General features: G+C 48.7%; 1 protein-coding gene across 2 annotated transcripts in view; it reads right to left on the reverse strand.

Annotated features, from left to right (window-relative positions):
- Nucleotides 1–821: 821 nt before the first annotated feature.
- LOC134983499 (oocyte zinc finger protein XlCOF7.1-like) overlaps nucleotides 822–24,266 on the reverse strand; it is a 50,457-nt gene continuing 27,012 nt past the window's right edge. Inside the window, exon 6 of one of the 2 annotated variants that reach the window (XM_063949164.1) lies at nucleotides 822–3,297. In XM_063949164.1, coding sequence (XP_063805234.1) covers nucleotides 1,649–3,297 — 1,649 coding nt within the window. In that variant the 3' untranslated portion in view covers nucleotides 822–1,648. Of the gene's footprint in view, nucleotides 3,301–24,266 lie in introns of both variants that reach the window. The other variant, XM_063949163.1, reaches the window with a different exon arrangement.

Genomic DNA, 24,266 nt, shown 5'->3' on the forward strand with positions numbered 1-24,266 from the left:
ATGTAATAGGGCCCTACAGTAAGTCAGTAAGGAGGCAGAAGCTGCTTCTGGTACATGGACCCTGGTCATGTAGGGCTGGGAGAGTCAGTAAGATTATGTAATAGGGGACTACAGTAAGTCAGTAAGGAGGCAGAAGCTGCTTCTGGTACATGGACCCTGGTCATGTAGGGCTGGGAGAGTCAGTAAGATTATGTAATAGGGGCCTACAGTAAGTCAGTAAGGAGGCAGAAGCTGCTTCTGGTACATGGACCCTGGTCATGTAGGGCTGGGAGAGTCAGTAAGATTGTGTAATAGGGGCCTACAGTAAGTCAGTAAGGATAGCAGATGCTGCTTCTGGTACATGGACCCTGGTCATGTAGGGCTGGGAGAGTCAGTAAGATTGTGTAATAGGGGCCTACATTAAGTCAGTAAGGAGGCAGACGATGCTTCTGGTACATGGACCCTGGTCATGTAGGGCTGGGAGAGTCAGTAAGATTATGTAATAGGGGCCTACAGTAAGTCAGTAAGGAGGCAGATGCTGCTAATTAGCAATCCTTTTTCTAGCGTGCTGGGGGCCGCCCATCGCAGGGCGAGGCAGCCCAGTATGCTCACCAGCGCCTCCCCCTTGATGAAGCAGAAATTGCGATCGTTCCACAATTTCTGCTACATCGTAGAAACTAGTGAAGCATCCTGCCAGCTTAGCTGCACCCGCAGGATCCCCACTACGTTCTTCTAGATTGCGATGGCTGCGTGTGATGTCATGCAGCCACAGTGAACATGCCGTTTGTCCGCCTCCCTTTCTCGCAACACAGCACTTGCAACGCTCCATCTTCTCACTGGAAACGGAGCTTTACCCCCCACCCCGTGACCGCCTCTGCCTGATTAACAAGAAGCAATCACATTTCCTACAGCCCCCCGTAGAGAATGAAGGTGCATACGCAGGACGGGCGCTGCACATGCGTCCGCAACTTTTTCTCAATAATTCCATTTGGATCACACACTGTAGTCCAACCTGAATTAGGCCCAGAGTCACCATCTTACAGGCAGCCGGAGGAGGTAGAGAATGGGTGTTATGTGGCAGGAACGGGCTGGTTAGGTAACAGCCTGGCTGCTGAATTCTGTACAAGCTACAAGCGGTGCAATTCTATTGCTGGGAGACCCAGGTAGAGGACATTGCAGTAGTCTATGTGTGATGGTACAAGTGCATGTATGACTGTAGGTAGATATCCTGAGGGCATAAAGTGCTGGAGTCTGGCTATGTTCCCCAGATGAGGATCTGATTGTGGCAGATACCTCCACCATCCAGGACACTAAGATTCTGCACATGACCAGCATTTTGTAAACCTGAACCCCCAAGTGTAAGTCTGGTTGGTAACAAAGCTGAGCTGTAGCCCTGTCCTTTGTTGGCAAACTAGCATAAGGACCTGTTTCACCAGGATTGTTCACAGCCAACTGGCATCACCCACACCTGGAGCTCAGTGAGACATTTAGCATTGGTACTGGGTTCTCAGTACCCAGAGCAAAAGACAGATCATCTGCATAGCAGTGGTAGATGAGGGCATGACATCTGATTATTTCACCCAGTGGTAGCATGTATATTGCAAAAAGCACAGGACATAGAATAAGAACCTTGAAGAACGCATGGCAATGATAAGTATACTCCAGAAGATTAAAATGGCTTCTCACCTGTGTGACTTCTCTGGTGTGTAACAAGATATGATTTCCGTGTAAAACATTTCCCACACTCAGAACATGGAAATGGCTTCTCACCTGTGTGACTTCTGTGATGTATAACAAGATATGATTTCTGTGTAAACCATTTCCCACACTCAGAGCAAGAATATGGCTTCTCACCTGTGTGACTTCTCTGATGTTTAACAAGATCTGATTTCCGGGCAAAACATTTCCCACACTCAGAACATGGAAATGGCTTCTCACCTGTGTGACTTAGCTGATGTCTAACAAGTTGTGATTTCCGGGCAAAACATTTCCCACACTCAGAGCAAGAAAATGGCTTCTCACCTGTGTGACTTCTCTGATGTCTAACAAGATCTGGTTTGTCTGCAAAACATTTCCCACACTCAGGACATGGAAATGGCTTCTCACCTGTGTGACTTCTGTGATGTATAACAAGATATGATTTCTGTGTAAAACATTTCCCACACTCAGAGCAAGAAAATGGCTTCTCACCTGTGTGACTTCTCTGATGTTTAACAAGATCTGATTTCCGGTCAAAACATTTCCCACATTCAGAACATGGAAATGGCCTCTCACCTGTGTGACTTAGCTGATGTCTAACAAGTTGTGATTTCCGTGAAAAACATTTCTCACACTCAGAGCAAGAAAATGGCTTCTCACCTGTGTGACTTCTCTGATGTCTAACAAGCTCTATTTTGTCTGCAAAACATTTCCCACACTCAGAACATGGAAATGGCTTCTCACCTGTGTGACTTAGCTGATGTCTAACAAGTTGTGATTTCCGGGCAAAACATTTCCCACACTCAGAACATGGAAATGGCTTCTCACCTGTGTGACTTAGCTGATGTCTAACAAGTTGTGATTTCCAGATAAAACATTTCCCACACTCAGAACATGGAAATGGCCTCTCACCTGTGTGACTTCTCTGATGTCTAGCAAGTTGTGATTTATGTGCAAAATGTTTCCCACACTCAGAACATGGAAATGGTGATGTACCTGTGTGACTACTCTTATGTGCATCAAGAGTTGATTTGTATGTAAAACATTTCCCACACTCAGAACAGGAATATGGTTTCTCACATGTATGCAATCTCTTATATATTAGAAGTGATTTGTATGTAAAATAGTTCCCGCACTCAGAACATGGAAATGGATTCTCACCTGTGTGACTTCGCTGATGTGTAACAAGTTGTGCGTTCCGGGTAAAACATTTCCCACACGCAGAGCAAGAAAATGGCCTCTCACCTGTGTGTCTTCCCTGATGTGTAACAAGAGCTGATTTGTATGTAAAACATTTTCCACACTCAGAACATGGAAATGGCCTCTCACCTGCCTTACCTGTCTGATGGGTAATAGGCTTTGTGTTCTGTGTAATACATTTGGCATCAATAGAACATGGAAACACTGTATCTACTCTCAGAGCTGTAACAGATGCTCCAATATCAGAGTGATCAGGAGAACATTTCCCAGGATCAGAGGGACCAGCTGATAGAGCTGGATGTATAATTGGGGTAATGGGGTTATCTCCTGGGGAATCCTGTCTACTGTCATTATCTTTTATGTCACAATCTGGGGATAACATTAGATGTCCTGCTGAGATATTCATGCTTGTGTGTCCACCTGCTGGAAATAAAATACATTATAGAAATACAAAAATGAGAACACACATTAACAAATGTAATATTATAATAAGACTTAGATATCTCTCTCTCTTGTACTGGTAACTAACCATGAAGTATAAATGGAGATGTAGTCACTCACTAAGTCCTATGTCAGCACCAATGTAAAACAATGGATGGGGGAACATATCGTATGAATTGGAGATTCTAGATGAACAATAACATCAGTCATATGAGCTGATGGATCAGAGAAATGTCTCCTAACGTTACTCCTGGAAGCATTGGTAAGGTAGCATTCCTTTATGTGTGTGCTCATACGCTGGTAAGCCTGTACATGTGTTAATCACCCTTATATAAGGTATATTGCTACAGCAGAGTAGGTGTGGAACAAGGTACTTTACATGCAATACACCATATAATACACTGCAATCATCATCATCATCTGCTAGTTTATAATGCACTGTTACACCCCCCATCATCAGTGTCTTACCTCTATATTCTCAATAGTAATAAGGATGATGTGTGTATGGTAAGTACGATATAGAGAATTACATTTCAGAATCTATACAGCTGCCGCCATACTTCTGCTTCTCATACGTGTGCTACTGGCAGCAGTGAACATCTGAGTGAGAGTGCAGGGAAGACAGCAGAGTCTGATGAGAAAGAGATTGGATCTGCCTTTGCAGGGATGTATCACACCTGTCACCCCTGCTAGCATATAAAATAATAAATAAGCGGGGAGTGGTCCATCCAGACGTGCTTTCTGGAGCTCTCCTCACTAAGTGGCTTCTTATCTACCCTACCTGATAGCTCTCAGCCGCCGCTGAACCGGACGGTTCTGCACGAAAGCCCTCACCCTGCCTTGCGTCCCGCCCCAGTCACAAAATGGATGTTTAGGTCACACGGGATCTGGTCAATCAGGGGATTCCCAATTACCATCAGTAAACGCCTATTACTGACTCCACCCACTGCATAGTGGGCGGGTACTACACTGCCACCACCAGACTCCTTGTCGCTATGGAGTCTGGAACCATGGTACTGCTCTGTATGTGTCTACACGCTATCTTACCACACCTGTGTGGTGTCGACGAACCACCACTAGTCGCTGGACTAGGCCTCTGCACAGTAGCTGGCAGGAGGCGAAGCTTGGAGACACTGAGTGCACCCTGGACAGCCGGAAAACGGAACTATGTTTGGCATAGCTCTGCAGATCACAACATGAAGCTGTCATCTTGAGGCAGATGTTTATTCACCCAGTCTTAAAAAAAGACTGTTCCCTATTGCTAGTGGCAACACCAATAGAGCAAGATGTTTACAGCAGAGTGAAAATGGTAATGTGTTTAAGAACAAGGCGCTTGTAACAGTGTATAAAGTGTATTGCAACAAATAATTGTTGCAATACTGCAGTGCAATACCTGTAATAAAAAAAGGATTAGTAAATGTTTACAGCCCCTTTTGTATTTTTTATTGGTCCTGCCGGATTTCTGTATTACCGGCTCGTAGCTCTGTTAATGTCTCTGTGTAGGATGGCAAGAAAAACCCTATCTGTCCCTATACTACCCACCTTGTACTTGGCGGAGGTAAGACGGGATCTTCACTCCTGGCGGCTGGCTGTTATTTCTCCGCATACAGCTGTTTGTTTTAGCCGCGTCTCCTGTGTGCCGAGCTGTGCGGCTGCATACGCTCGGGATCCCGGCTTGTAGGGACGGACGGAGGATGTCTTCTTATGTGCGCTCTGTGTGGCTGAGAGTGCACGGACCGTGTGAATGCTCCCAACGCGTTTCGGACTGCACGCCCTTTATCGAGGATATCACTGGTTTAGCCTATCTTGTTATTTATAAAAAACTTTATTGAACAATTGTTAAAAAACGGGGGAATCCCTCCCCGGAAGTAAGGTAAAAAAAGTGCGTGGTAAGTCTTGGTAGATGAACGGCCCCTGTTGCAGAAGGTCCTCGCAAAGAGGCCACGGATCCTCTAGGAGCAACTCCTGAATCCATGTCTTTTTGATTATTTTGAGAATTTTTGGGAAGAGCAGAAGTGGAGGGAACACATACACTGTCTGGTAAACCCACGGAGTCACCAGCGCGTCCACCGACACTGCTTGTGGGTCTCTCGACCTGGAACAATACCACCTGAGCTTCTTGCTGAGATGAGAGGCCATCATGTCGATCTGAGGAATTCCCCACCGACTTGTCACGTCACCGAACACCTCTGGGTGGAGGCCCCACCGTCCTTGGTGGAGGTCACTTCTGCTGAGGAAGTCTGCTTTCCAGTTATCTACTCCCAGAATGAAGATTGCCGACAATGCCACAGCGTGTTTTTCTGCCCAGAGGAGAATTCTTGTTACCTCTAACATTGCAGCTCTGCTCTTTGTTCCACCCTGCCGGTTTATGTACGACACCGCCGTCAAATTCGAGGCCAGTCCGGGACAACGAGTATCGTCTGTACTCTTCTTTGCCTTATGATCCTCAACACTTTTGTGATGAGAGGAAGAGGAAACACGTAGACCGATTTGAACACCCACGGTGTTATCAGAGCGCCTACAGCCAATGCCTGACGGTCCCAAGACCTGGCACAATACCTCCGAAGTTTTTTGTTGAGGCGTGACGCCATCATGTCTATTTGAGGAGTTCCCCAAAGACGTGTTATATCTGCAAAGACTTCTTGATGAAGTCCCCACTCTCCTGGCTGGAGATCGTGTCTGCTGAGGAAGTCTGCTTCCCTGTTGTCCACTTCCGGAATGAAGACAGCCGACAGAGCGCTTAAATGATTTTCCGCCCAGCGAAGAATCCTGGTGGTTTCCACCATCGCTACTCTGCTTCTTGTCCCGCCTTGGCAGTTCACATGAGCCACTGCTGTGACATTGTCTGATTGAATCAGAACCGGTAGGTTTTGAAGAAGACTCTCCGCTTGTCGACGGCCGTTGTAAAGGGCCCTGAGTTCCAACACATTGATGTGTAGACAGGACTCCTGGTCTGACCAAAGTCCCTGAAAATGTTTTCCTTGTGTGACCGCTCCCCATCCTCGGAGGCTCGCGTCCGTGGTAACCAGGATCCAATCCTGAATTCCGAACCTGCGACCCTCCAGCAGGTGAGCACTTTGCAACCACCACAGGAGAGACACTCTGGCTCCTGGGGACAGAGTTATTTTCCGATGTAAGTGCAGATGGGACCCGGACCACTTGTCCAGAAGGTCCCATTGAAAAGTCCTTGCATGGAACCTTCCGAAGGGAATGGCTTCGTAGGCCGCCACCATTTTTCCCAGAACTCGAGTGCATTGGTGAACTGACACCCTTTTTGGTTTTAGCAGCTCTCTGACCATGTTCTGGATGTCCTGGGCTTTCTCTATTGGAAGGAAGACTTTCATCTGTTCCGTATCCAGTATCATACTTAGGAACGGTAGTCGAGTTGTCGGAATCAACTGCGACTTCGGTAGATTTAGAATCTGCTGGAGCACTCTCAGAGAGAGCGCCACACTGCTCAGCAATTTCTCTCTTGATCTCGCTTTTATCAGGAGATCGTCCAAGTATGTGATAATTGTGACCATCATTTCCGCCATTATCTTGGTGAAAATCCTCGGGGCCGTGGAAAGTCCAAACGGCAACGTCTGAAATTGGTAATGACAATCCTGTACAGCGAATCTCAGGTATTCCTGATGGGGGGCATATATGGGGACATGAAGGTATGCATCCTTTATGTCCAGAGACACCATAAACTCCCCCTCCTCCATGTTGGCTATTATCGCTCTGAGTGATTCCATTTTGAATTTGAATCTTTTTATGTACAGGTTTAGGGATTTCAGATTCAAAATAGGTCTGACTGAACCGTCCGGTTTCGGGACCACAAATAGGGTTGAGTAGTAACCTCTTCCCTGCAGGTGCAGGGGAACCTTGATTATCACTTGCTGTAGACACAGCATATGAATTGCAGCTAACACTACATCCCTTTCCGATGTGGAAGCTGGTAGGGTCGATTTGAAAAATCGGCGCGGGGGCACCTCCTCGAATTCCAGTTTGTAACCCTGGGAAACTATTTCCAACACCCAGGGATTCTGGTCTGATCTGACCCAGGCCTGACTGAAAAGTCGAAGACGTGCCCCCACCAGTGCGGACTCCCTCAGGAGAGCCCCAGCGTCATGCTGTGGGTTTTGGAGCAGCCGGGAAGGACTTTTGTTCCTGGGCACCTGCCGAAGCAGGTGCTCTTTTGCCTCTACCCTTACCTCTGGCAAGGAAAGAGGATCCCCGACCTCTTCTGGACTTGTGCGACCGAAAGGACTTCATCTGATAGGGTTGTACTTTCTTTTGCTGTTGGGGAATATATGGTAAAAAATTTGATTTATCTGCTGTAGCTGTGGAAACCAGGTCCGTCAGCCCATCCCCAAACAATACATCTCCCTTATAGGGTAGTACTTCCATATGTTTTTTGGAATCTGCATCACCCGTCCATTGGCGAGTCCATAAGGATCTTCTCGCAGAGATAGACATGGCTTTGGCCCTAGAAGCTAGCAATCCAATGTCCCTTTGAGCATCCCTCATAAATAAGACTGCGTCTTTTATATGGGCTAGAGTTAAGAATATAGTATCCTTATCCATATTATCAAAGTGATCTGTCAGCTCATCTGTCCAAGCTGCAATTGCGCTACATACCCAAGCCGACGCAATTGTCGGTCTTGGCACAGCACCCGTATGAGAATAAATACACTTTAAGGTAGTTTCTTGCCTGCGATCTGCAGGGTCCTTAAGGGCCGCTGTGTCAGGAGACGATAGCGCCACTTTCTTGGACAAGCGCGTCAGGGCCTTGTCCACAGTGGGGGGTGATTCCCAAATCTCCCTGTCCTGTTTAGGAAGGGGTATGCCATATAAATTCTTTTGGGGATCTGCGGTCTCTTTTCCGGAGTCTCCCAAGCTTTCCCAAATAAATCATTTAATTCATGAGATGTGGGAAAATTTATAATCTGTTTCTTTCCCTTAAACATGTGCACCCTTGTGTCGGGGACCGAAGGTTCATCCTCAATATGCAACACATCCGTTATTGCCACAATCATACACTGAATGGTTTTAGTCACCCTAGGGTGCAATTTTACTTCGTCATAGTCAACACTGGAATCAGAATCCGTGTCGGTAGTAGTGTCTTGTGTTAAGGGACGCTTTTGAGACCCCGACGGGCCTTGTGAGTTGGTCCAATCCGAGGATTGTCCGCCCTAATTCAGCCTTATCAAGCCTTTTATGTAAAGATGCCACACTTGCATTCAACATATGCCACATGTCCATCCATTCCTGAGTCAGCACAACCGACGGGGGGACACCACTCATTTACTCCACCTCCTCCTTGGAGAAGCCTTCCGCCTCAGACATGTCGACACACACGTACCGACACCCCACACACACAGGGATTAACCTATAAGGGGACAAAACCCCAACCAGGCCCTTAGGAGAGACAGAGAGAGAGTATGCCAGCACACACCAGCGCTTAAAAACACTGGAATATATATGACCAGATAGCGCTTTTTATATATATAACCTTAATTCCCACTCACTGCGTTACCAATGTGCCCCCTCCTCTTTTTTCCAGCCTGTGAAGTTCAGCAGGGGAGAGATCAGGGAGCCAGCGTATCTCATGCAGTTTCTGTGGAGAAAATGGCGCTGGTTAGTGCTGAGGATCAAGCCCCGCCCACCCGACAGCGGGCTTCGGTCCCAGTAATTCTATATAAAAAATGTCGGGGGATTTTAGAATTTACTGTCCCACAGCCTAATCCTGCTTTATATTGCCAAAAAATGAGGAAACTTGCTGCCCAGGGCGCCCCCCCCCCCTGCGCTCTGCACCCTTCAGTGCCTGCTTTTGTGTGTGTACTGGGAGCAATGGCGCGCCTTACCTCATGAAGATCTGATGTCTTCTGCCGCCTATGATGTCTTCTGCCTTCTCATACTAACCCGGCTTCTATCTTCGGCATCTGTGAGGAGGACGGCGGCGCGGCTCCGGGACGAATCCCAGGTGAGACCTGTGTTCCGACTCCCTCTGGAGCTTATGGTGTCCAGTAGCCTAGAAACAGAGCCCAACCGTAAAGCCAGCTCTGCTTCTCTCCCCTCAGTCCCACGATGCAGGGAGCCTGTTGCCAACAGGACTCCCTGAAAATAAAAAAACCTAACAAATTCTTCAAAACAGAAAACTCAGGAGAGCTCTCTGCATTGTACCCTTTCTCCTCTGGGCACAGAATCTAACTGAGGTCTGGAGGAGGGGCATAGAGGGAGGAGCCAGTGCACACCCATAGTCAAAGTTCTTTTAGGTGCCCTATCGCCTGCGGAGCCCGTCTAAACCCTATGGTCCTTACGGAGTCCCCAGCATCCTCTAGGACGTAAGAGAAATAACCCTTGTTCTATAGCTGAGGTGGAACTGGGACAATGACCTGTGTCTGAACCAACTTTTGAATTGCCTGTTGCAGGATTGTACTTGCTTCCCGAGAAGCTGGTAATCCTGATTTGAAAAATTCTGTGAGGTGGGAGTTCTTGAAACTTCAGTCTGTAATCATGGGCAATAAGATCTTTGACCCAGGGATTTAAGCATGATGTTGCCCAGATATGACTGAAATCCTTTAAACGTTCTCCCACCTGCCTGTTCTTCAGGCAGTGTGGTCCACCGTCATGCTGAAGACTTTCAGGAAGCAGAACCTGAGCTCTGTTCTTGAGAACCTGTAGTTGCAGGTTTTCTGGATTTTCCTCGACCACCTCTAAAGGCAGTGGGGGAACCTTTGGATATGTTTTTAAATTTTGCTGCCCGAAAGGACTGCAACGTAGGGGCAGAATATGATTTTCTAGCTGGGGTTGCTGCGGAAAGAAGATGTGTCGACCTACCCGCAGTCGCCTTGAATATCCAGGTATCCAGTTCATCTCCGAACAAGGCCTCACCTGTGAAGGGCAGGCTCTCCACGCTTCTCCTGGAATCCGCAGTCTATTAGCGTAGCCATAAGCCTCTGCGTGCGGACACTGACACGTGCGTTGAGCAGGCCAATTTCCTTCATGGCCTCCACCATAACGTTTGCAGAGTCCTGAATGTGATGCAAGAGTAATTTAATATCACTCCTATGCAGAGAGTCTAAATCATCAATTAGGTTACCTGACTATTTTGCAGTGGCCCTAGATATCCACGCACAAGCAATAGTGGGTCTTTGGGCCACCCCAGCAGCTGTGTACAGAGATTTGAGTGTGGTCTCAATTCCGCGGTCAGTCGTATCCTTTAAGGACCACAAAACAACACACTTAACTGCTAAACAGCGCCTATAGGATATGGCAGATGAATAGTTAAAACATTCCTAATTAGGTACACCTCCTGAGAAACTGCGCACGCCGAGAACACTATGTGGAGTGTGCAAGAGGAACAATAAAACAAAGAAAAAACGGCTGCGCTGTGTGTCAGGAGATGATGTATATGAAGAGAGCCAACATGTAAACAATTATCAATATTTAATACAATTCATATGATTATAAAACCAATAAATAGACTTGTGTGAATCAATCACATAGAATTAAAACACAACTCAAAGACTCAGGGATAAAGTAACTCTGTAAGAGCGTTTATATGCAGACTTAGGACCCGATTTTTTCAAGTGTCCATTATCCATGGGCTATGGGTGAAAGTCGGGCGTCCCACAGGTGTTGCTTGCACGGACTAGGAACGCATCTTGTTTTGGCTGCAAAACACTCTGAGACCGACCGCTGGATATCGTGTCTCTACAGCCAATTATTCCTTCCAGAGATCTCTATTCCTCCCCGCCGCCGTGTGGATGTGGGCACTGCAGGACGGATAGTCGGGGACGCCCGACTTTCACCCAGCCCACTGGAGAGGTAAAAACCTTATACCGATTACTCCTAACTTCTGCAAGCACACAGTATATCTGGAACTCTCTGTGCCCATTTATTGGCAACTAACTTGTGATATGGCAACTTAGCCCATGGATAATGGACACTTGAAAAAATCGGGTCCTAAGTCTGCATATAAACGCTCTTACAGAGTTACTTTATCCCTGAGTTTTTGAGTTGTGTTTTAATTCTATGTGATTGATTCACACAAGTCTATTTATTGGTTTTATAATCATATGAATTGTATTAAATATTGATAATTGTTTACATGTTGGCTCTCTTCATATACATCATCTCCTGACACACAGCGCAGCCGTTTTTTCTTTGTTTTATTGTATCCTTTAAGGAGGCTGTGCCTGGGACAGGTAAATAATTTTACGTAACAATCTAGATACTGAGGTGTCCACTATCGGTGGATTTTCCCATTTCTTCCTATCATCCTGAGGGAAAGGAAATGAGCTGAGCAATCTTTTAGGGATTTTAAACTTTTTCTGTGGATTTACCCAAGTTTCTGCAAAAAGAGAACGTAACTCTTTTGACGCAGGGAAAGTAACTGAGGAATTCTTTTTTACATTAAAATAAGATTCTTCCTCTTCTACTGTTAGTTTTTCTGAAATCTTCAATACCTCCCTAATGGCCTCTGTCAGAGCCTGCACCCCTAGAGCAAGAGCCGCCCCCCCCCCCCCCCCAGATCCACCTCACTGTCCCCTGTATATGAGGCATCGTCATCAGTGTCAGCCTGCAATATCTGGGCCAGTGTACACTTCTGTGGATAAATGGGAGAGGTTAGAGGCGCAGGTGTGGGGGCTGAATCTTTATTCATCAGGTCATCCACAGACTCTCTCAAATACTGCGTCTCCTTCTCAGTATGGGAGAGTTTATTAGAAATATTAGTAATCATCCCCCTTATGGAGTCCAACCAAGGCGGTTCAGACCCAGTAGCCTGAGAATGTGTACTGTCCTGAGTACACTGTAGTGATCCCCCTGGGGAGGAAAAACATTCTCCTTGGACATTGTGATGTGAGGTAGACACACACACACACACACACACACACGAGAATATGCAGTAAGCACAATTCCACACAGAGCCCTTTAGAGAGACACAGAGGAATGAGGACACCAGCCACATAGAGCCCCTGTAGCTAACAAATAACTTAGCCAGGTGCAGACTAAATACCCTTAGTAGGGTATTAGTAAGGATATAACTACTGCTGCCCCCCCCCCCCCTCTATAACCCCCTGGTACCGCTGAGGTAGTCTGGAGTTGATGTGGAGGGGCAGCGCTTTCCTGCCAGCGTTTTCTGTGTGAGCTGTAGAGAGAAAATGGCGCTGGTGAGCTGCTGGATCCGCTCATGGTGAAGGCCCCGCCCCCTTAATGGCGCACGGTCTTCCCGCATTTTATACTGACCTGAGGTACTTTTTATGCTTACACGATGGCTAAGAACCCTGTAAGGCTGTATCTGCCAGTGTCCTGGGTAATGTGACTATCAGCTCGCCCTGCAGCGCGATCACACCTCAGTGTGTACTGAAAGCCTCAGATTCTGAGAGTAAATCAGGCAGCCCACGCTTATGTGGCCCTGAACTAGGGAGAAGGGGCTGTTTATCATCTGCCCTTGCAGCTAGGTCTGCTACAGCCTGCTGCAGTTGTTGTGTCTTTTGCTTATTAGCAGTGAGCTGGGATGACATGTCTGTCATCATGGTTTTTATGGCACTGAGCCAGGATGGCTCCTGACCCTCCCCCTCCAGTCTAACTAACTTGGGAGGACTGGCTGCATTGTTCACATGAGAGGGAACCAGCCGCAGAGGGAGAGAATCTGGCGTGACATACACTGCATAATTGGTGTTTTACCATGTTTACAGTAGACAACAATCAACCACACAAACAGACAAGTATATTAAATAGCAAGCCTGCCCACACTGGTATGTGAGGAGACACAGAGAGAGGAACAGCACACCCAGGTCCAGCAGACTCAGTGAGACTGCAGGATGTCTGTATCACGGTATAACACCGGAGTCTTGTCCTTTTCAGGACACTATAGTGTGTATAATAGCGGCTTTCCCCTTATTTACACCCCTGTACCAGTTTCCTGTGTATCCTGAGTGTCTGGAGGAGCTGTGTGTCCTTGCTGCTGCAGCTGTAAGCAGAGGAAAGAGCCAAAACGCCACTGGTGCCGCTCTAAGGAAGCTCCGCCCCCTGTAATGGCGCTGAAGCTCTACAGATATTTTTACTGGCAATGTCTCCAACAGGTGTAAAAAGTAACATAATGCCTGTTTCCAACAATGCTGCCAGTGTACACAGGGGGTTATAGCGGATCCCTCTGTAGAGCGTCCGTATGCCACCCCTGCGATCGCACCCTTGCGGGTCCCCCGGTTTGTACTCTCCACTCTTCTCACCTCCCGGCATTGTTAGGGGAGTGCGGCGTGCTGCGATTGCGTTTGGTAAGGCACAATGCCCTGCGGTACCAACAACCTCTCAGGACTGTGGTCCTGCAGCGGGGAAGCGGCTCTGACGCCAGAAGAGACCGGTAACCGCCCCCCCAACTCCCTCAGCGCAGGTATACTGTTATACTGTCTCCCAAACAGCATACCGACAACAACAACGTTTAAAATAAACTGAAGAAAAATCTTCTGGAGCTCCAGAGCGGCATCCTCTCCTAAGGGCACATTTTACTAAACTGGATGAAGGAGGGGGCATAGAAGGGAGGAGCCAGCACACCCAGTGGAAGAAATGTAAAGTGCACCGGCTCCTTTGGACACCATCTATACCCCATCGTACAAAGTCCCCAGTATCCCTTATGGATGTTAGAGAAAAAGGAGTGGTTTATATATAGACCGGCATGTGCTAATAGAGACACTCTCATTGAATACCTGGCATGTTATACTATAGACAGATGTACTGCTAGCACACAGTATGGCTGCTGGAGACACACAGTGACATGATGTTAGGGGGAGAGCAGGAGTATAATAGGGGCTGATGGCTCCTGATGTATGAGATACACCAGAGAGTGTGGGGAGGAGACTGGTCAGATCTCTGGGCTGGTAACACACAGTGACATGATGTGAGGGGGAGAGCAGGAGTATAATAGGGGCTGATGGCTCCTGATGTATGAGATACACCAGAGAGTGTGGGGAGGAGACTGGTCAGATCTCTAGGCTGGAAACACACAGTGACATGATGTGAGGGGGAGAGCAGGAGTATAATAAGGGCTGATGGATCCTGATGTATGATATACACCAGAGAGTGTGGGGAGGAGACTGGTCAGATCTCTGGGCTGGTAACACACAGTGACATGATGTGAGAGGAGAGCAGGAGAATAATAGGGGCTGATGGCTCCTGATGTATGAGATACACCAGAGTGTGGGGAAGAGACTGGTCAGATCTCTGGGCTGGTAACACATAGTGACATGATGTGAGGGGAGAGCAGTAGTATAATAGGGGCTGATGTCTCCTGATGTATGATATACACCAGAGAGTGTGGGGAGGAGACTGGTCCGATCTCTGGGCTGGTAACACACAGTGACATGATGTGAGAGGAGAGCAGGAGAATAATAGGGGCTGATGTCTCCTGATGTATGAGATACACCAGAGAGTGTGGGGAAGAGACTGGTCAGATCTCTGGGCTGGTAACACACAGTGACATGATGTGAGAGGAGAGCAGGAGTATAATAGGGGCTGATGGCTCCTGATGTATGAGATACACCAGAGAGTGTGGGGAAGAGACTGGTCAGATCTCTGGGCTGGTAACACACAGTGACATGATGTGAGAGGAGAGCAGGAGTATAATAGGGGCTGATGGCTCCTGATGTATGAGATACACCAGAGAGTGTGGGGAGGAGACTGGTCAGATCTCTGAGCTGGAAACACACAGTGACATGATGTGAGGGGGAGAGCAGGAGTATAATAGGGGCTGATGGCTCCTGATGTATGAGATACACCAGAGAGTGTGGGGAGGAGACTGGTCAGATCTCTGGGCTGGTAACACACAGTGACATGATGTGAGGGGGAGAGCAGGAGTATAATAGGGGCTGAGGTCCCCTGATGTATGAGATACACCAGAGAGTGTGGGGAGGAGACTGGTCAGATCTCTGGGCTGGTAACACACAGTGACATGATGTGAGGTGGAGAGCAGGAGTGTAATAGGGGCTGATGGCTCCTGATGTATGAGATACACCAGAGAGTGTGGGGAGGAGACTGGTCAGATCTCTGGGCTGGTAACACAGTGACATGATGTGAGGGGGAGAGCAGGAGTATAATAGGGGCTGATGGCTCCTGATGTATGAGATACACCAGAGAGTGTGGGGGGGAGACTGGTCAGATCTCTGGGCTGGTAACACACAGTGACATGATGTGAGGGGGAGAGCAGGAGTATAATAGGGGCTGATGACTCCTGATGTATGAGATACATCAGAGAGTGTGGGGAGGAGACTGGTCAGATATCTGTGCTGATAGCACACAGTGACATGATGTGAGGGGGGAGAGCAGGAGTATAATAGGGGCTGATGGCTCCTGATGAATGAGATACACCAGAGAGTGTGGGGAGGAGACTGGTCAGATATCTGTGCTGATAGCACACAGTGACATGATGTGAGGGGGGAGAGCAGGAGTATAATAGGGGCTGATGGCTCCTGATGTATGAGATACACCAGAGAGTGTGGGGAGTAGACTGGTCAGATCTCTGGGCTGGTAACACACAGTGACATGATGTGAGGGGAAACACAAGTATAATAGGGGCTGATGGCTCCTGATGTATGAGATACACCAGAGAGTGTGGGGAGGAGACTGGTCAGATCTATGGGCTGGTAACACACAGTGACATGATGTGAGGAGGAGAGCAGGAGTATAATAGGGGCTGATGCCTCCTGATGTATGAGACACACCAGAGAGTGTGGGGAGGAGTCTGGTCAGATATCTGGGCTGGTAACACACAGTGACATGATGTGAGGGGAGAGCAGGAGTATAATAGGGGCTGATGGCTCCTGATGTATGAGATACACCAGAGAGTGTGGGGAGGAGACTGGTCAGATCTCTGGGCTGGTAACACACAGTGACATGATGTGAGGGGGAGAGCAGGAGTATAATAGGGGCTGATGGCTCCTGATGTATGAGATACACCAGAGAGTGTGGGGAGGAGACTGGTCAGATCTCTGGGCTGGTAACACACAGTGACATGATGTGAGGGGGAGAGCAGGAGTATAATAGGGGCTGATGGCTCATGATGTATGAGATACACCAGATAGTGTGGGGAGGAGACTGGTCAGATCTCTGGGCTTGTGACACAGTGGCATGATGTGAGGGGAGAGCAGGAGTATAATAGGGGCTGATGGCTCCTGATGTATGAGAAACACCAGAGAGTGTGGGGAGTAGACTGCTCATATCTCTGGGCTGTTAACACACAGTGACATGATGTGAGGGGGAGAGCAGGAGTATAAATAAGAATTTACTCACCGGTAATTCTATTTCTCGTAGTCTGTAGTGGATGCTGGGGACTCCGTAAGGACCATGGGGAATAGACGGGCACCGCAGGAGACTGGGCACTCTTAAAGAAAGATTAGGTACTATATCTGGTGTGCACTGGCTCCTCCCTCTATGCCCCTCCTCCAGACCTTAGTTAAGGAAACTGTGCCCGGAAGAGCTGACATTACAAGGAAAAGATTTGGAACCCAGGGTAAGACTCATACCAGCCACACCAATCATACCATATAACCTGTGATAAACTTACCCAGTTAACAGTATGAACATAAACTGAGCCTCACTCAACGGATGGCCCATAACAAAAAAACCTTTATTACGCAATAACTATATACACGTATTGCAGAAAGTCCGCACTTGGGACGGGCGCCCAGCATCCACTACGGACTACGAGAAATAGAATTACCGGTGAGTAAATTATTTTTTCTAACGTCCTAGTGGATCAAACCAGTGGGATTTCAGAAAATCCAACACAACGTTAAGATCCCAAGGTGCCACTGGTGGCACAAAAGGGGGCTGAATATGTAGCACTCCTTTAACAAAATCAGTGTCTGAACCCCAGGCAGTGAAGCCAGTTCCTTTTGAAAGAAAATGGATAGGGCCAAAATCTGGACCTTTATGGGCCCTAATTTTAGGCCCATAGTCACACCTGACTGCAGGAAGTGTAGGAATCGCCCAAGCTGGAATTCCTCTGTAGGGGCCTTCGTGGCCTCACACCAAGCAACATATTTTCGCCATATCCGGTGATAATGCTTTGCTGTCACGTCCTTCCTAGCCTTTATTAGCGTAGGAATAACTTCTTCCAGAATGCCCTTTTCTGCTGGGATCCGGCGTTCAACCACCATGCCGTCAAACGCAGCCGCGGTAAGTCTTGGAACAGACAGGGCCCCTGTTGCAACAGGTCCTATCTGAGAGGTAGAGGCCATGGGTCCTCTGTGAGCATCTCTTGCAGTTCCGGGTAACAAGTTCTTCTTGGCCAATCCGGAACAATGAGTATTGTTCTCACTTCTATTTTTCTTACGATTCTCAAAACCTTGGGTATGAGAAGCAGAGGAGGAAACACATAGACCGACTGGAACACCCACGGCATTACCAGAGCGTCCACAGCTATTGCCTGAGGGTCCCTTGAGCTGGCGCAATACCTTTTTAGCTTTTTGTTGAGACCGGACGCCATCATGTCCACCTGTGGCAGTTCCCATCGATTTACAATCTGCGAGAAGACTTCTTGATGAAGACCCCACTCTCCCGGGTGTAGGTCGTGTTTGCTGAGGAAGTCTGCTTCCCAGTTGTCCACTCCCGGAATGAACACTGCTGACAGTGCTTGTACATGATTCTCCGCCCAACGAAGAATCCTGGTGGCTTCCGCCATTGCCACCCTGCTTCTTGTGCCGCTGTTAGGGTCTCCTGCCCTGTGCTGCCACGTCGTCATGGCAACCGGGAGACAAGTGCTAGCAGAGTAACCTGAGCGCAGCTGATACTCCGGTTCGGGTCTTTTGCTGTGCAGTGGTTACAGGCTCTGTGCACGGCAGGGGATCCGGTGCTGGTTTTTGTGCTCACAGTCTGTGAGGTCTGAGTGGTGCGTGGACAGCACCTGCTTTATAAGGCCTCTTCTCAGGTTAAGCAGATGCTGCTGAATCTTTGTTGGTTAGTCAGTTCCTGAAAGTTAGCCAGTACTGTGTAGCTTTGTATTTGTTGTTGCTTACTGCAAATAGGCCTGGGGATTTGGTACTACACTCTGCCAATCCAGACCTAGCAGTAAGACTGGAGTCAGTCGTTTAGCTTGCTGGGGTTCTTTTACTACTCTGTGAACTTAGCAAGTTTGCGGCTGTATTCTAAGACTTGCCTGCTTAAATCCTGTCTCACTGTGCAAGGTGTTCAGGTGTCAGCTTAGTGGCAGTAAGCTGAACCTGTGCACTGCAAGTGAGAATTAGGATTGTGGAGACTCTCCTTGTGTCTATCATTCCATCTCTGACCAAGGAGTTTACTGCCACACCCGTTGGTAACCCTTTAGGGTTTTGCTGTTGCCCTTAGCAACAGCATTTCGGGTTCTCTATGTATTAAAACACAACATTTTGCTTTTCCCATCTGAGCATTACTAATACTAGGGAGACACCCAGTTCCTTAGCCTCTGGGCTTCTCTGTTCACTTTGTGTGTATTTTGTTACCCTATCACCTTCTGTGTACGTAATGTCATATTCCCCCGTATGTCTGTGAGTTCATTTGTTTGGCATACCTATCCGTTCAAACATCAGTACATTCCTGCAGGCACTGGTGTGCATAACAGCTCAAACACCAGTACATTCCTGCAGGCACTGGAGTGCATAACAGTTCTGACACCAGTACATTCCTGCAGGCACTGGTGTGCATAACAGCCGCCCTGGCGGTTTACATGGGTGACCGCAGTGATGTTGTCTGACTGGATCAGCACTGGTTGGTCTCGGAGCAAAGGCTCCGCTTGACTCAGGGCGTTGTATATTGCCCTTAGTTCCAGGATATTGATGTGCAGACAAGTCTCCTGACTTGACCACAGTCCTTGGAAGTTTCTTCCCTGAGTGACTGCCCCCCACCCTCGGAGGCTTGCATCCGTGGTCACTAGGACCCAGTCCTATATGCCGAACCTTCGGCCCTCTAGGAGGTGAGCACTCTGCAGCCACCACAGAAGAGACACCCTGGCCCTGGGGGACAGGGTGATCAGCCGATGCATCTGAAGATGCGATCCGGACCACTTGTCCAGCAGATCCCACTGAAAAACTCTCGCATGGAACCTGCCGAAGGGAATGGCTTCGTATGACGCCACCATTTTTCCCAGTACTTGCATGCAGTGATACACTGATACCTGTTTTAGTTTTAGGAGTCCTCTGACCAGAATCATGAGCTCCTGAGCCTTCTCCTCCGGGAGAAACACCTTTTTCTGGTCTGTGTCCAGACTCATGCCCAGGAAGGGCAGACGCGTCGTAGGATTCAGCTGCTACTTTGGGATATTCAGAATCCAGCAGTGCTGACGCAACACTTCTTGAGAGTGTGCTATGTTGAGCAGTAACTGCTCCTTGGACCTCGCCTTTATCAGTAGATCGTCCAAGTACGGGATAACTGTAACTCCATGCTTCCGAAGGAGCACCATCATCTCCGCCATTACTTGGTAAATATTCTCTGTGCCGTAGATAGGCCAAACGGTAGCGTCTGGAACTGGTAATGACAGTCCTGTACCACAAACCTGAGGTACTCCTGATGAGGGTAAATGGGGACATGCAAGTAAGCGTCCTTGATGTCCAGAGACACTATAAAATCCCGCTCCTCCAGGCTTGCAATGACCGCTCTGAGCGATTCCATTTTGAACTTGAATTTCCTCAGGTAAATGTTCAGGGACTTCAAATTCAGAATGGGCCTGACCGAACCGTCCGGTTTTGGAACCACAAACATCGTGGAATAGTAACCCTTTCCTTGTTGAAGGATGGGAACCTTTACAATCACCTGCTGGAGGTGTAGCTTGTGAATTGCTGCCAGCACTACCCCCCTTTCGGAGGGGGAAGCTGGCAAGGCCGATTTTCAACCGCCATGCCGTCAAACGCAGCCGCGGTAAGTCTTGGAACAGACAGGGTCCTTGCTGAAGCAGGTCCCTTCTTAGCGGCAGAGGCCATGGGTCCTCTGTGAGCATCTCTTGAAGTTCCGGGTACCAAGTCCTTCTTGGCCAATACGGAGCCACGAGAATAGTTCTTACTCCTCTCCGTCTTATAATTCTCAGTACCTTGGGTATGAGAGGCAGAGGAGGGAACACATACACTGACTGGAACACCCAAGGTGTTACCAGAGCGTCCACAGCTATTGCCTAAGGGTCCCTTGACCTGGTGCAATACCTGTCTAGTTTTTTGTTGAGGCGGGACGCCATCATGTCCACCTTTGGTTTTTCCCAACGGTTCACAATCATGTGGAAGACTTCCGGATGAAGTCCCCACTCTCCCGGGTGGAGGTCGTGCCTGCTGAGGAAGTCTGCTTCCTAGTTGTCCACTCCCGGAATGAACACTGCTGACAGTGCTATCACATGATTTTTGAGAAGGGCAAATTGGGACATGAAGGTAAGCATCCTTGATGTCCAGAGACACCATATAGTCCCCTTCTTCCAGGTTCGCTATCACTGCTCTGAGTGACTCCATTTTGAATTTGAACCTTTGTATGTAAGTGTTCAAGGACTTTAGATTTAGAATAGGTCTCACCGAGCCGTCTGGCTTCGGTACCACAAACAGTGTGGAATAATACCCCTTTCCCTGTTGTAGAAGGGGTACTTTGATTATCACCTGCTGGGAATACAGCTTGTGAATGGCTTCCAATACCGCCTCCCTGTCGGAGGGAGACGTTGGTAAAGCAGACTTCAGGAACCGGCGAGGGGGAGATGTCTCGAATTCCAATCTGTACCCCTGAGATACTACCTGCAGGATCCAGGGGTCCACTTGCGAGTGAGCCCACTGCGCGCTGAAACTCTTGAGACGACCCCCCACCGTACCCGAGTCCGCTTGTAAGGCCCCAGCGTCATGCTGAGGACTTGGCAGAAGAGGTGGAGGGCTTCTGTTCCTGGGAAGAGGCTGCCTGCTGCAGTCTTTTCCCCCTTCCTCTACCCCGGGGCAGATATGAGTGGCCTTTTGCCCGCTTGCCCTTATGGGGACGAAAGGACTGAGGTTGAAAAGACGGTGTCTTTTTCTGCTGAGAGGTGACCTGGGGTAAAAAGGTGGATTTCCCAGCTGTTGCCGTGGCCACCAGGTCCGATAGACCGACCCCAAATAACTCCTATCCTTTATACGGCAATACTTCCATGTGCCGTTTGGAATCCGCATCACCTGACCACTGTCGTGTCCATAAACTTCTTCTGGCAGAAATGTACATCGCACTTACTCTTGATGCCAGATTGTAAATATCCCTCTGTGCATCTCGCATATATAGAAATGCATCTTTTAAATGCTCTATAGTCAATAATATATTGTCCCTGTCCAGGGTATCAATATTTTCAGTCAGGGACTCCGACCAAGCTACCCCCGCACTGCACATCCAGGCTGAGGCGATTGCTGGTCGCAGTATAACACCAGTATGTGTGTATATACTTTTCAGGATATTTTCCAGCTTCCTATCAGCTGGTTCCTTGAGGCCGGCCGTATCAGGAGACGGTAACGCCACTTGTTTTGATAAGCATGTGAGCGCTTTATCTACCCTAGGGGGTGTTTCCCAGCGCGCCCTAACCTCTGGCGGGAAAGGGTATAATGCCAATCATTTTTTTGAAATTAGCAGTTTTTTATCGGGGGAAACCCACGCTTCATCACACACCTCATTTAATTCATCTGATTCAGGAAAAACTACATGTAGTTTTTTCACACCCCACATAATACCCCTTTTTGTGGTACTTGTAGTATCAGAAATATGCAAAACCTCCTTCATTGCCGTGATCATGTAACGTGTGGCCCTACTGGAAAATACGTTTGTTTCTTCACCGTCGACACTGGAGTCAGTGTCCATGTCTGTGTCGACCGACTGAGGTAAAGGGCGCTTTAGAGCCCCTGACGGTGTTTGAGACGCCTGAACAGGCACTAATTGATTTGCCGGCTGTCTCATGTCGTCAACAGTCTTTTGTAAAGTGCTGACGCTATCACGTAATTCCTTAAATAAGACCATCCAGTCAGGTGTCGACTCCCTAAGGGGTGACATCACTATTGCCGGCAATTGCTCCGCCTCCACACCATTTTCCTCCTCATACATGTCGACACACACGTACCGACACACAGCACACACACAGGGAATGCTCTGATAGAGGACAGGACCCCACTAGCCCTTTGGGGAGACAGAGGGAGAGTTTGCCAGCACACACCAGAGCGCTATAATATGTATAGGGACAACCTTATATAAGTGTTTCTCCCTTATAGCTGCTATGTAGTTTATATATGCCAATTAGTGCCCCCCCTCTCTTTTTTACCCTGTTTCTGTAGTGCAGGACTGCAGGGGAGAGTCAGGGAGACGTCCTTCCAGCGGAGCTGTGAGGGAAAATGGCGCTTGTGTGCTGAGGATATAGGCTCCGCCACCTTCTCGGCGGCCTTTTCTCCCGCTTTTTACAGAAAAACTGGCAGGAGTTAAATACATCCATATAGCCCCGGAGCTATATGTGATGTATATTTTGCCAAAAATAGTGTTTATATTGCGTCTCAGGGCGCCCCCCCCCCCCCAGCGCCCTGCACCCTCAGTGACCGGAATGTGAAGTGTGCTGAGAGCAATGGCGCACAGCTGCAGTGCTGTGCGCTACCTTTACTGAAGACAGGACGTCTTCTGCCGCCGATTTCTGGACCTCTTCTGTTTTCTGGCTCTGTAAGGGGGCCGGCGGCGCGGCTCCGGGACCCATCCATGGCTGGGCCTGTGATCGATCCCTCTGGAGCTAATGTCCAGTAGCCTAAGAAGCCAAATCCACTCTGCACGCAGGTGAGTACGCTTCTTCTCCCCTTAGTCCCTCGATGCAGTGAGCCTGTTGCCAGCAGGACTCACTGAAAATAAAAAAAACCTAAGTCTAAACTTTTACTCTAAGCAGCTCAGGAGAGCTACCTAGATTGCACCCTTCTCGGCCGGGCACAAAAATCTAACTGAGGCTTGGTGGAGGGTCATAGGGGGAGGAGCCAGTGCACACCAGCTAGTCCTAAAGCTTTTACTTTTTGTGCCCTGTCTCCTGCGGAGCCGCTATTCCCCATGGTCCTTACGGAGTCCCAGCATCCACTTAGGACGTGAGAGAAAATGCTGTTTTGCGCCTAAATTTATGTGCCCCCCCTCTCTTTTGCCCTTGTTGTACCTGTATACTGCAGGGGAGAGCCTGGGGAACTGCTTCCAGCGGAGCTGTGAAGAAAAATGGCGCTGGTTAGTGCTGAGGAAGAAGCTCCGCCCACTCGGCGGCGGGCTTCTGTCCCGCTGTTCTGTATAAAAAAATGGCGGGGATTTTACATATATACAGTCTGGGACTGTATATATGCTCATTTTTGCCCAAAAGGTATTGAAATTGCTGCCGAGGGCGCCCGCCCCCCCTCCCCCCCCCCAGCACCCTACAGTGACCGGAGTGTGTGGTGTGCAGTGGGAGCAATGGCGCACAGCTGCGGTGCTGTGCGCTACCTTATGTGAAGACAGGAGTCTTCATGCCGCCGATTTCGATGTCTTCTTGCTTCTCCTGGTCTTCAGAACTTCTGGCTCTGCGAGGAGGACGGCGGCGCGGCTCCGGGAACGGACGATCGTGGTATGGTACCTGTGTACGATCCCTCTGGTGCTAATGGTATCCAGTAGCCTAAGAAGCGCAACCTAGCTGCAGTTAGGTAGGTTCGCTTCTATTCACCTCAGTCCCACGTAGCAGTGAGTCTGTTCCCAGCAGAAGCTCACTGAAAATAAAAAAACCTAACAAATACTTTCTTTTTCTAGCAGGCTCAGGAGAGCCTCCTAGGAGCACCCAGCTCTGGCCGGGCACAGATTCTAACTGAGGTCTTGAGGAGGGGCATAGAGGGAGGAGCCAGTGCACACCAGATATAGTACCTAATCTTTCTTTAAGAGTGCCCAGTCTCCTGCGGAGCCCGTCTATTCCCCATGGCCTTACGGAGTCCCCAGCATCCATTAGGACGTTAGAGAAATAGAGGCTGATAGCTGCT

Source organism: Pseudophryne corroboree (assembly GCF_028390025.1).
Source record: "Pseudophryne corroboree isolate aPseCor3 chromosome 3 unlocalized genomic scaffold, aPseCor3.hap2 SUPER_3_unloc_16, whole genome shotgun sequence".
In the NCBI taxonomy this organism is placed as follows: domain Eukaryota; kingdom Metazoa; phylum Chordata; class Amphibia; order Anura; family Myobatrachidae; genus Pseudophryne; species Pseudophryne corroboree.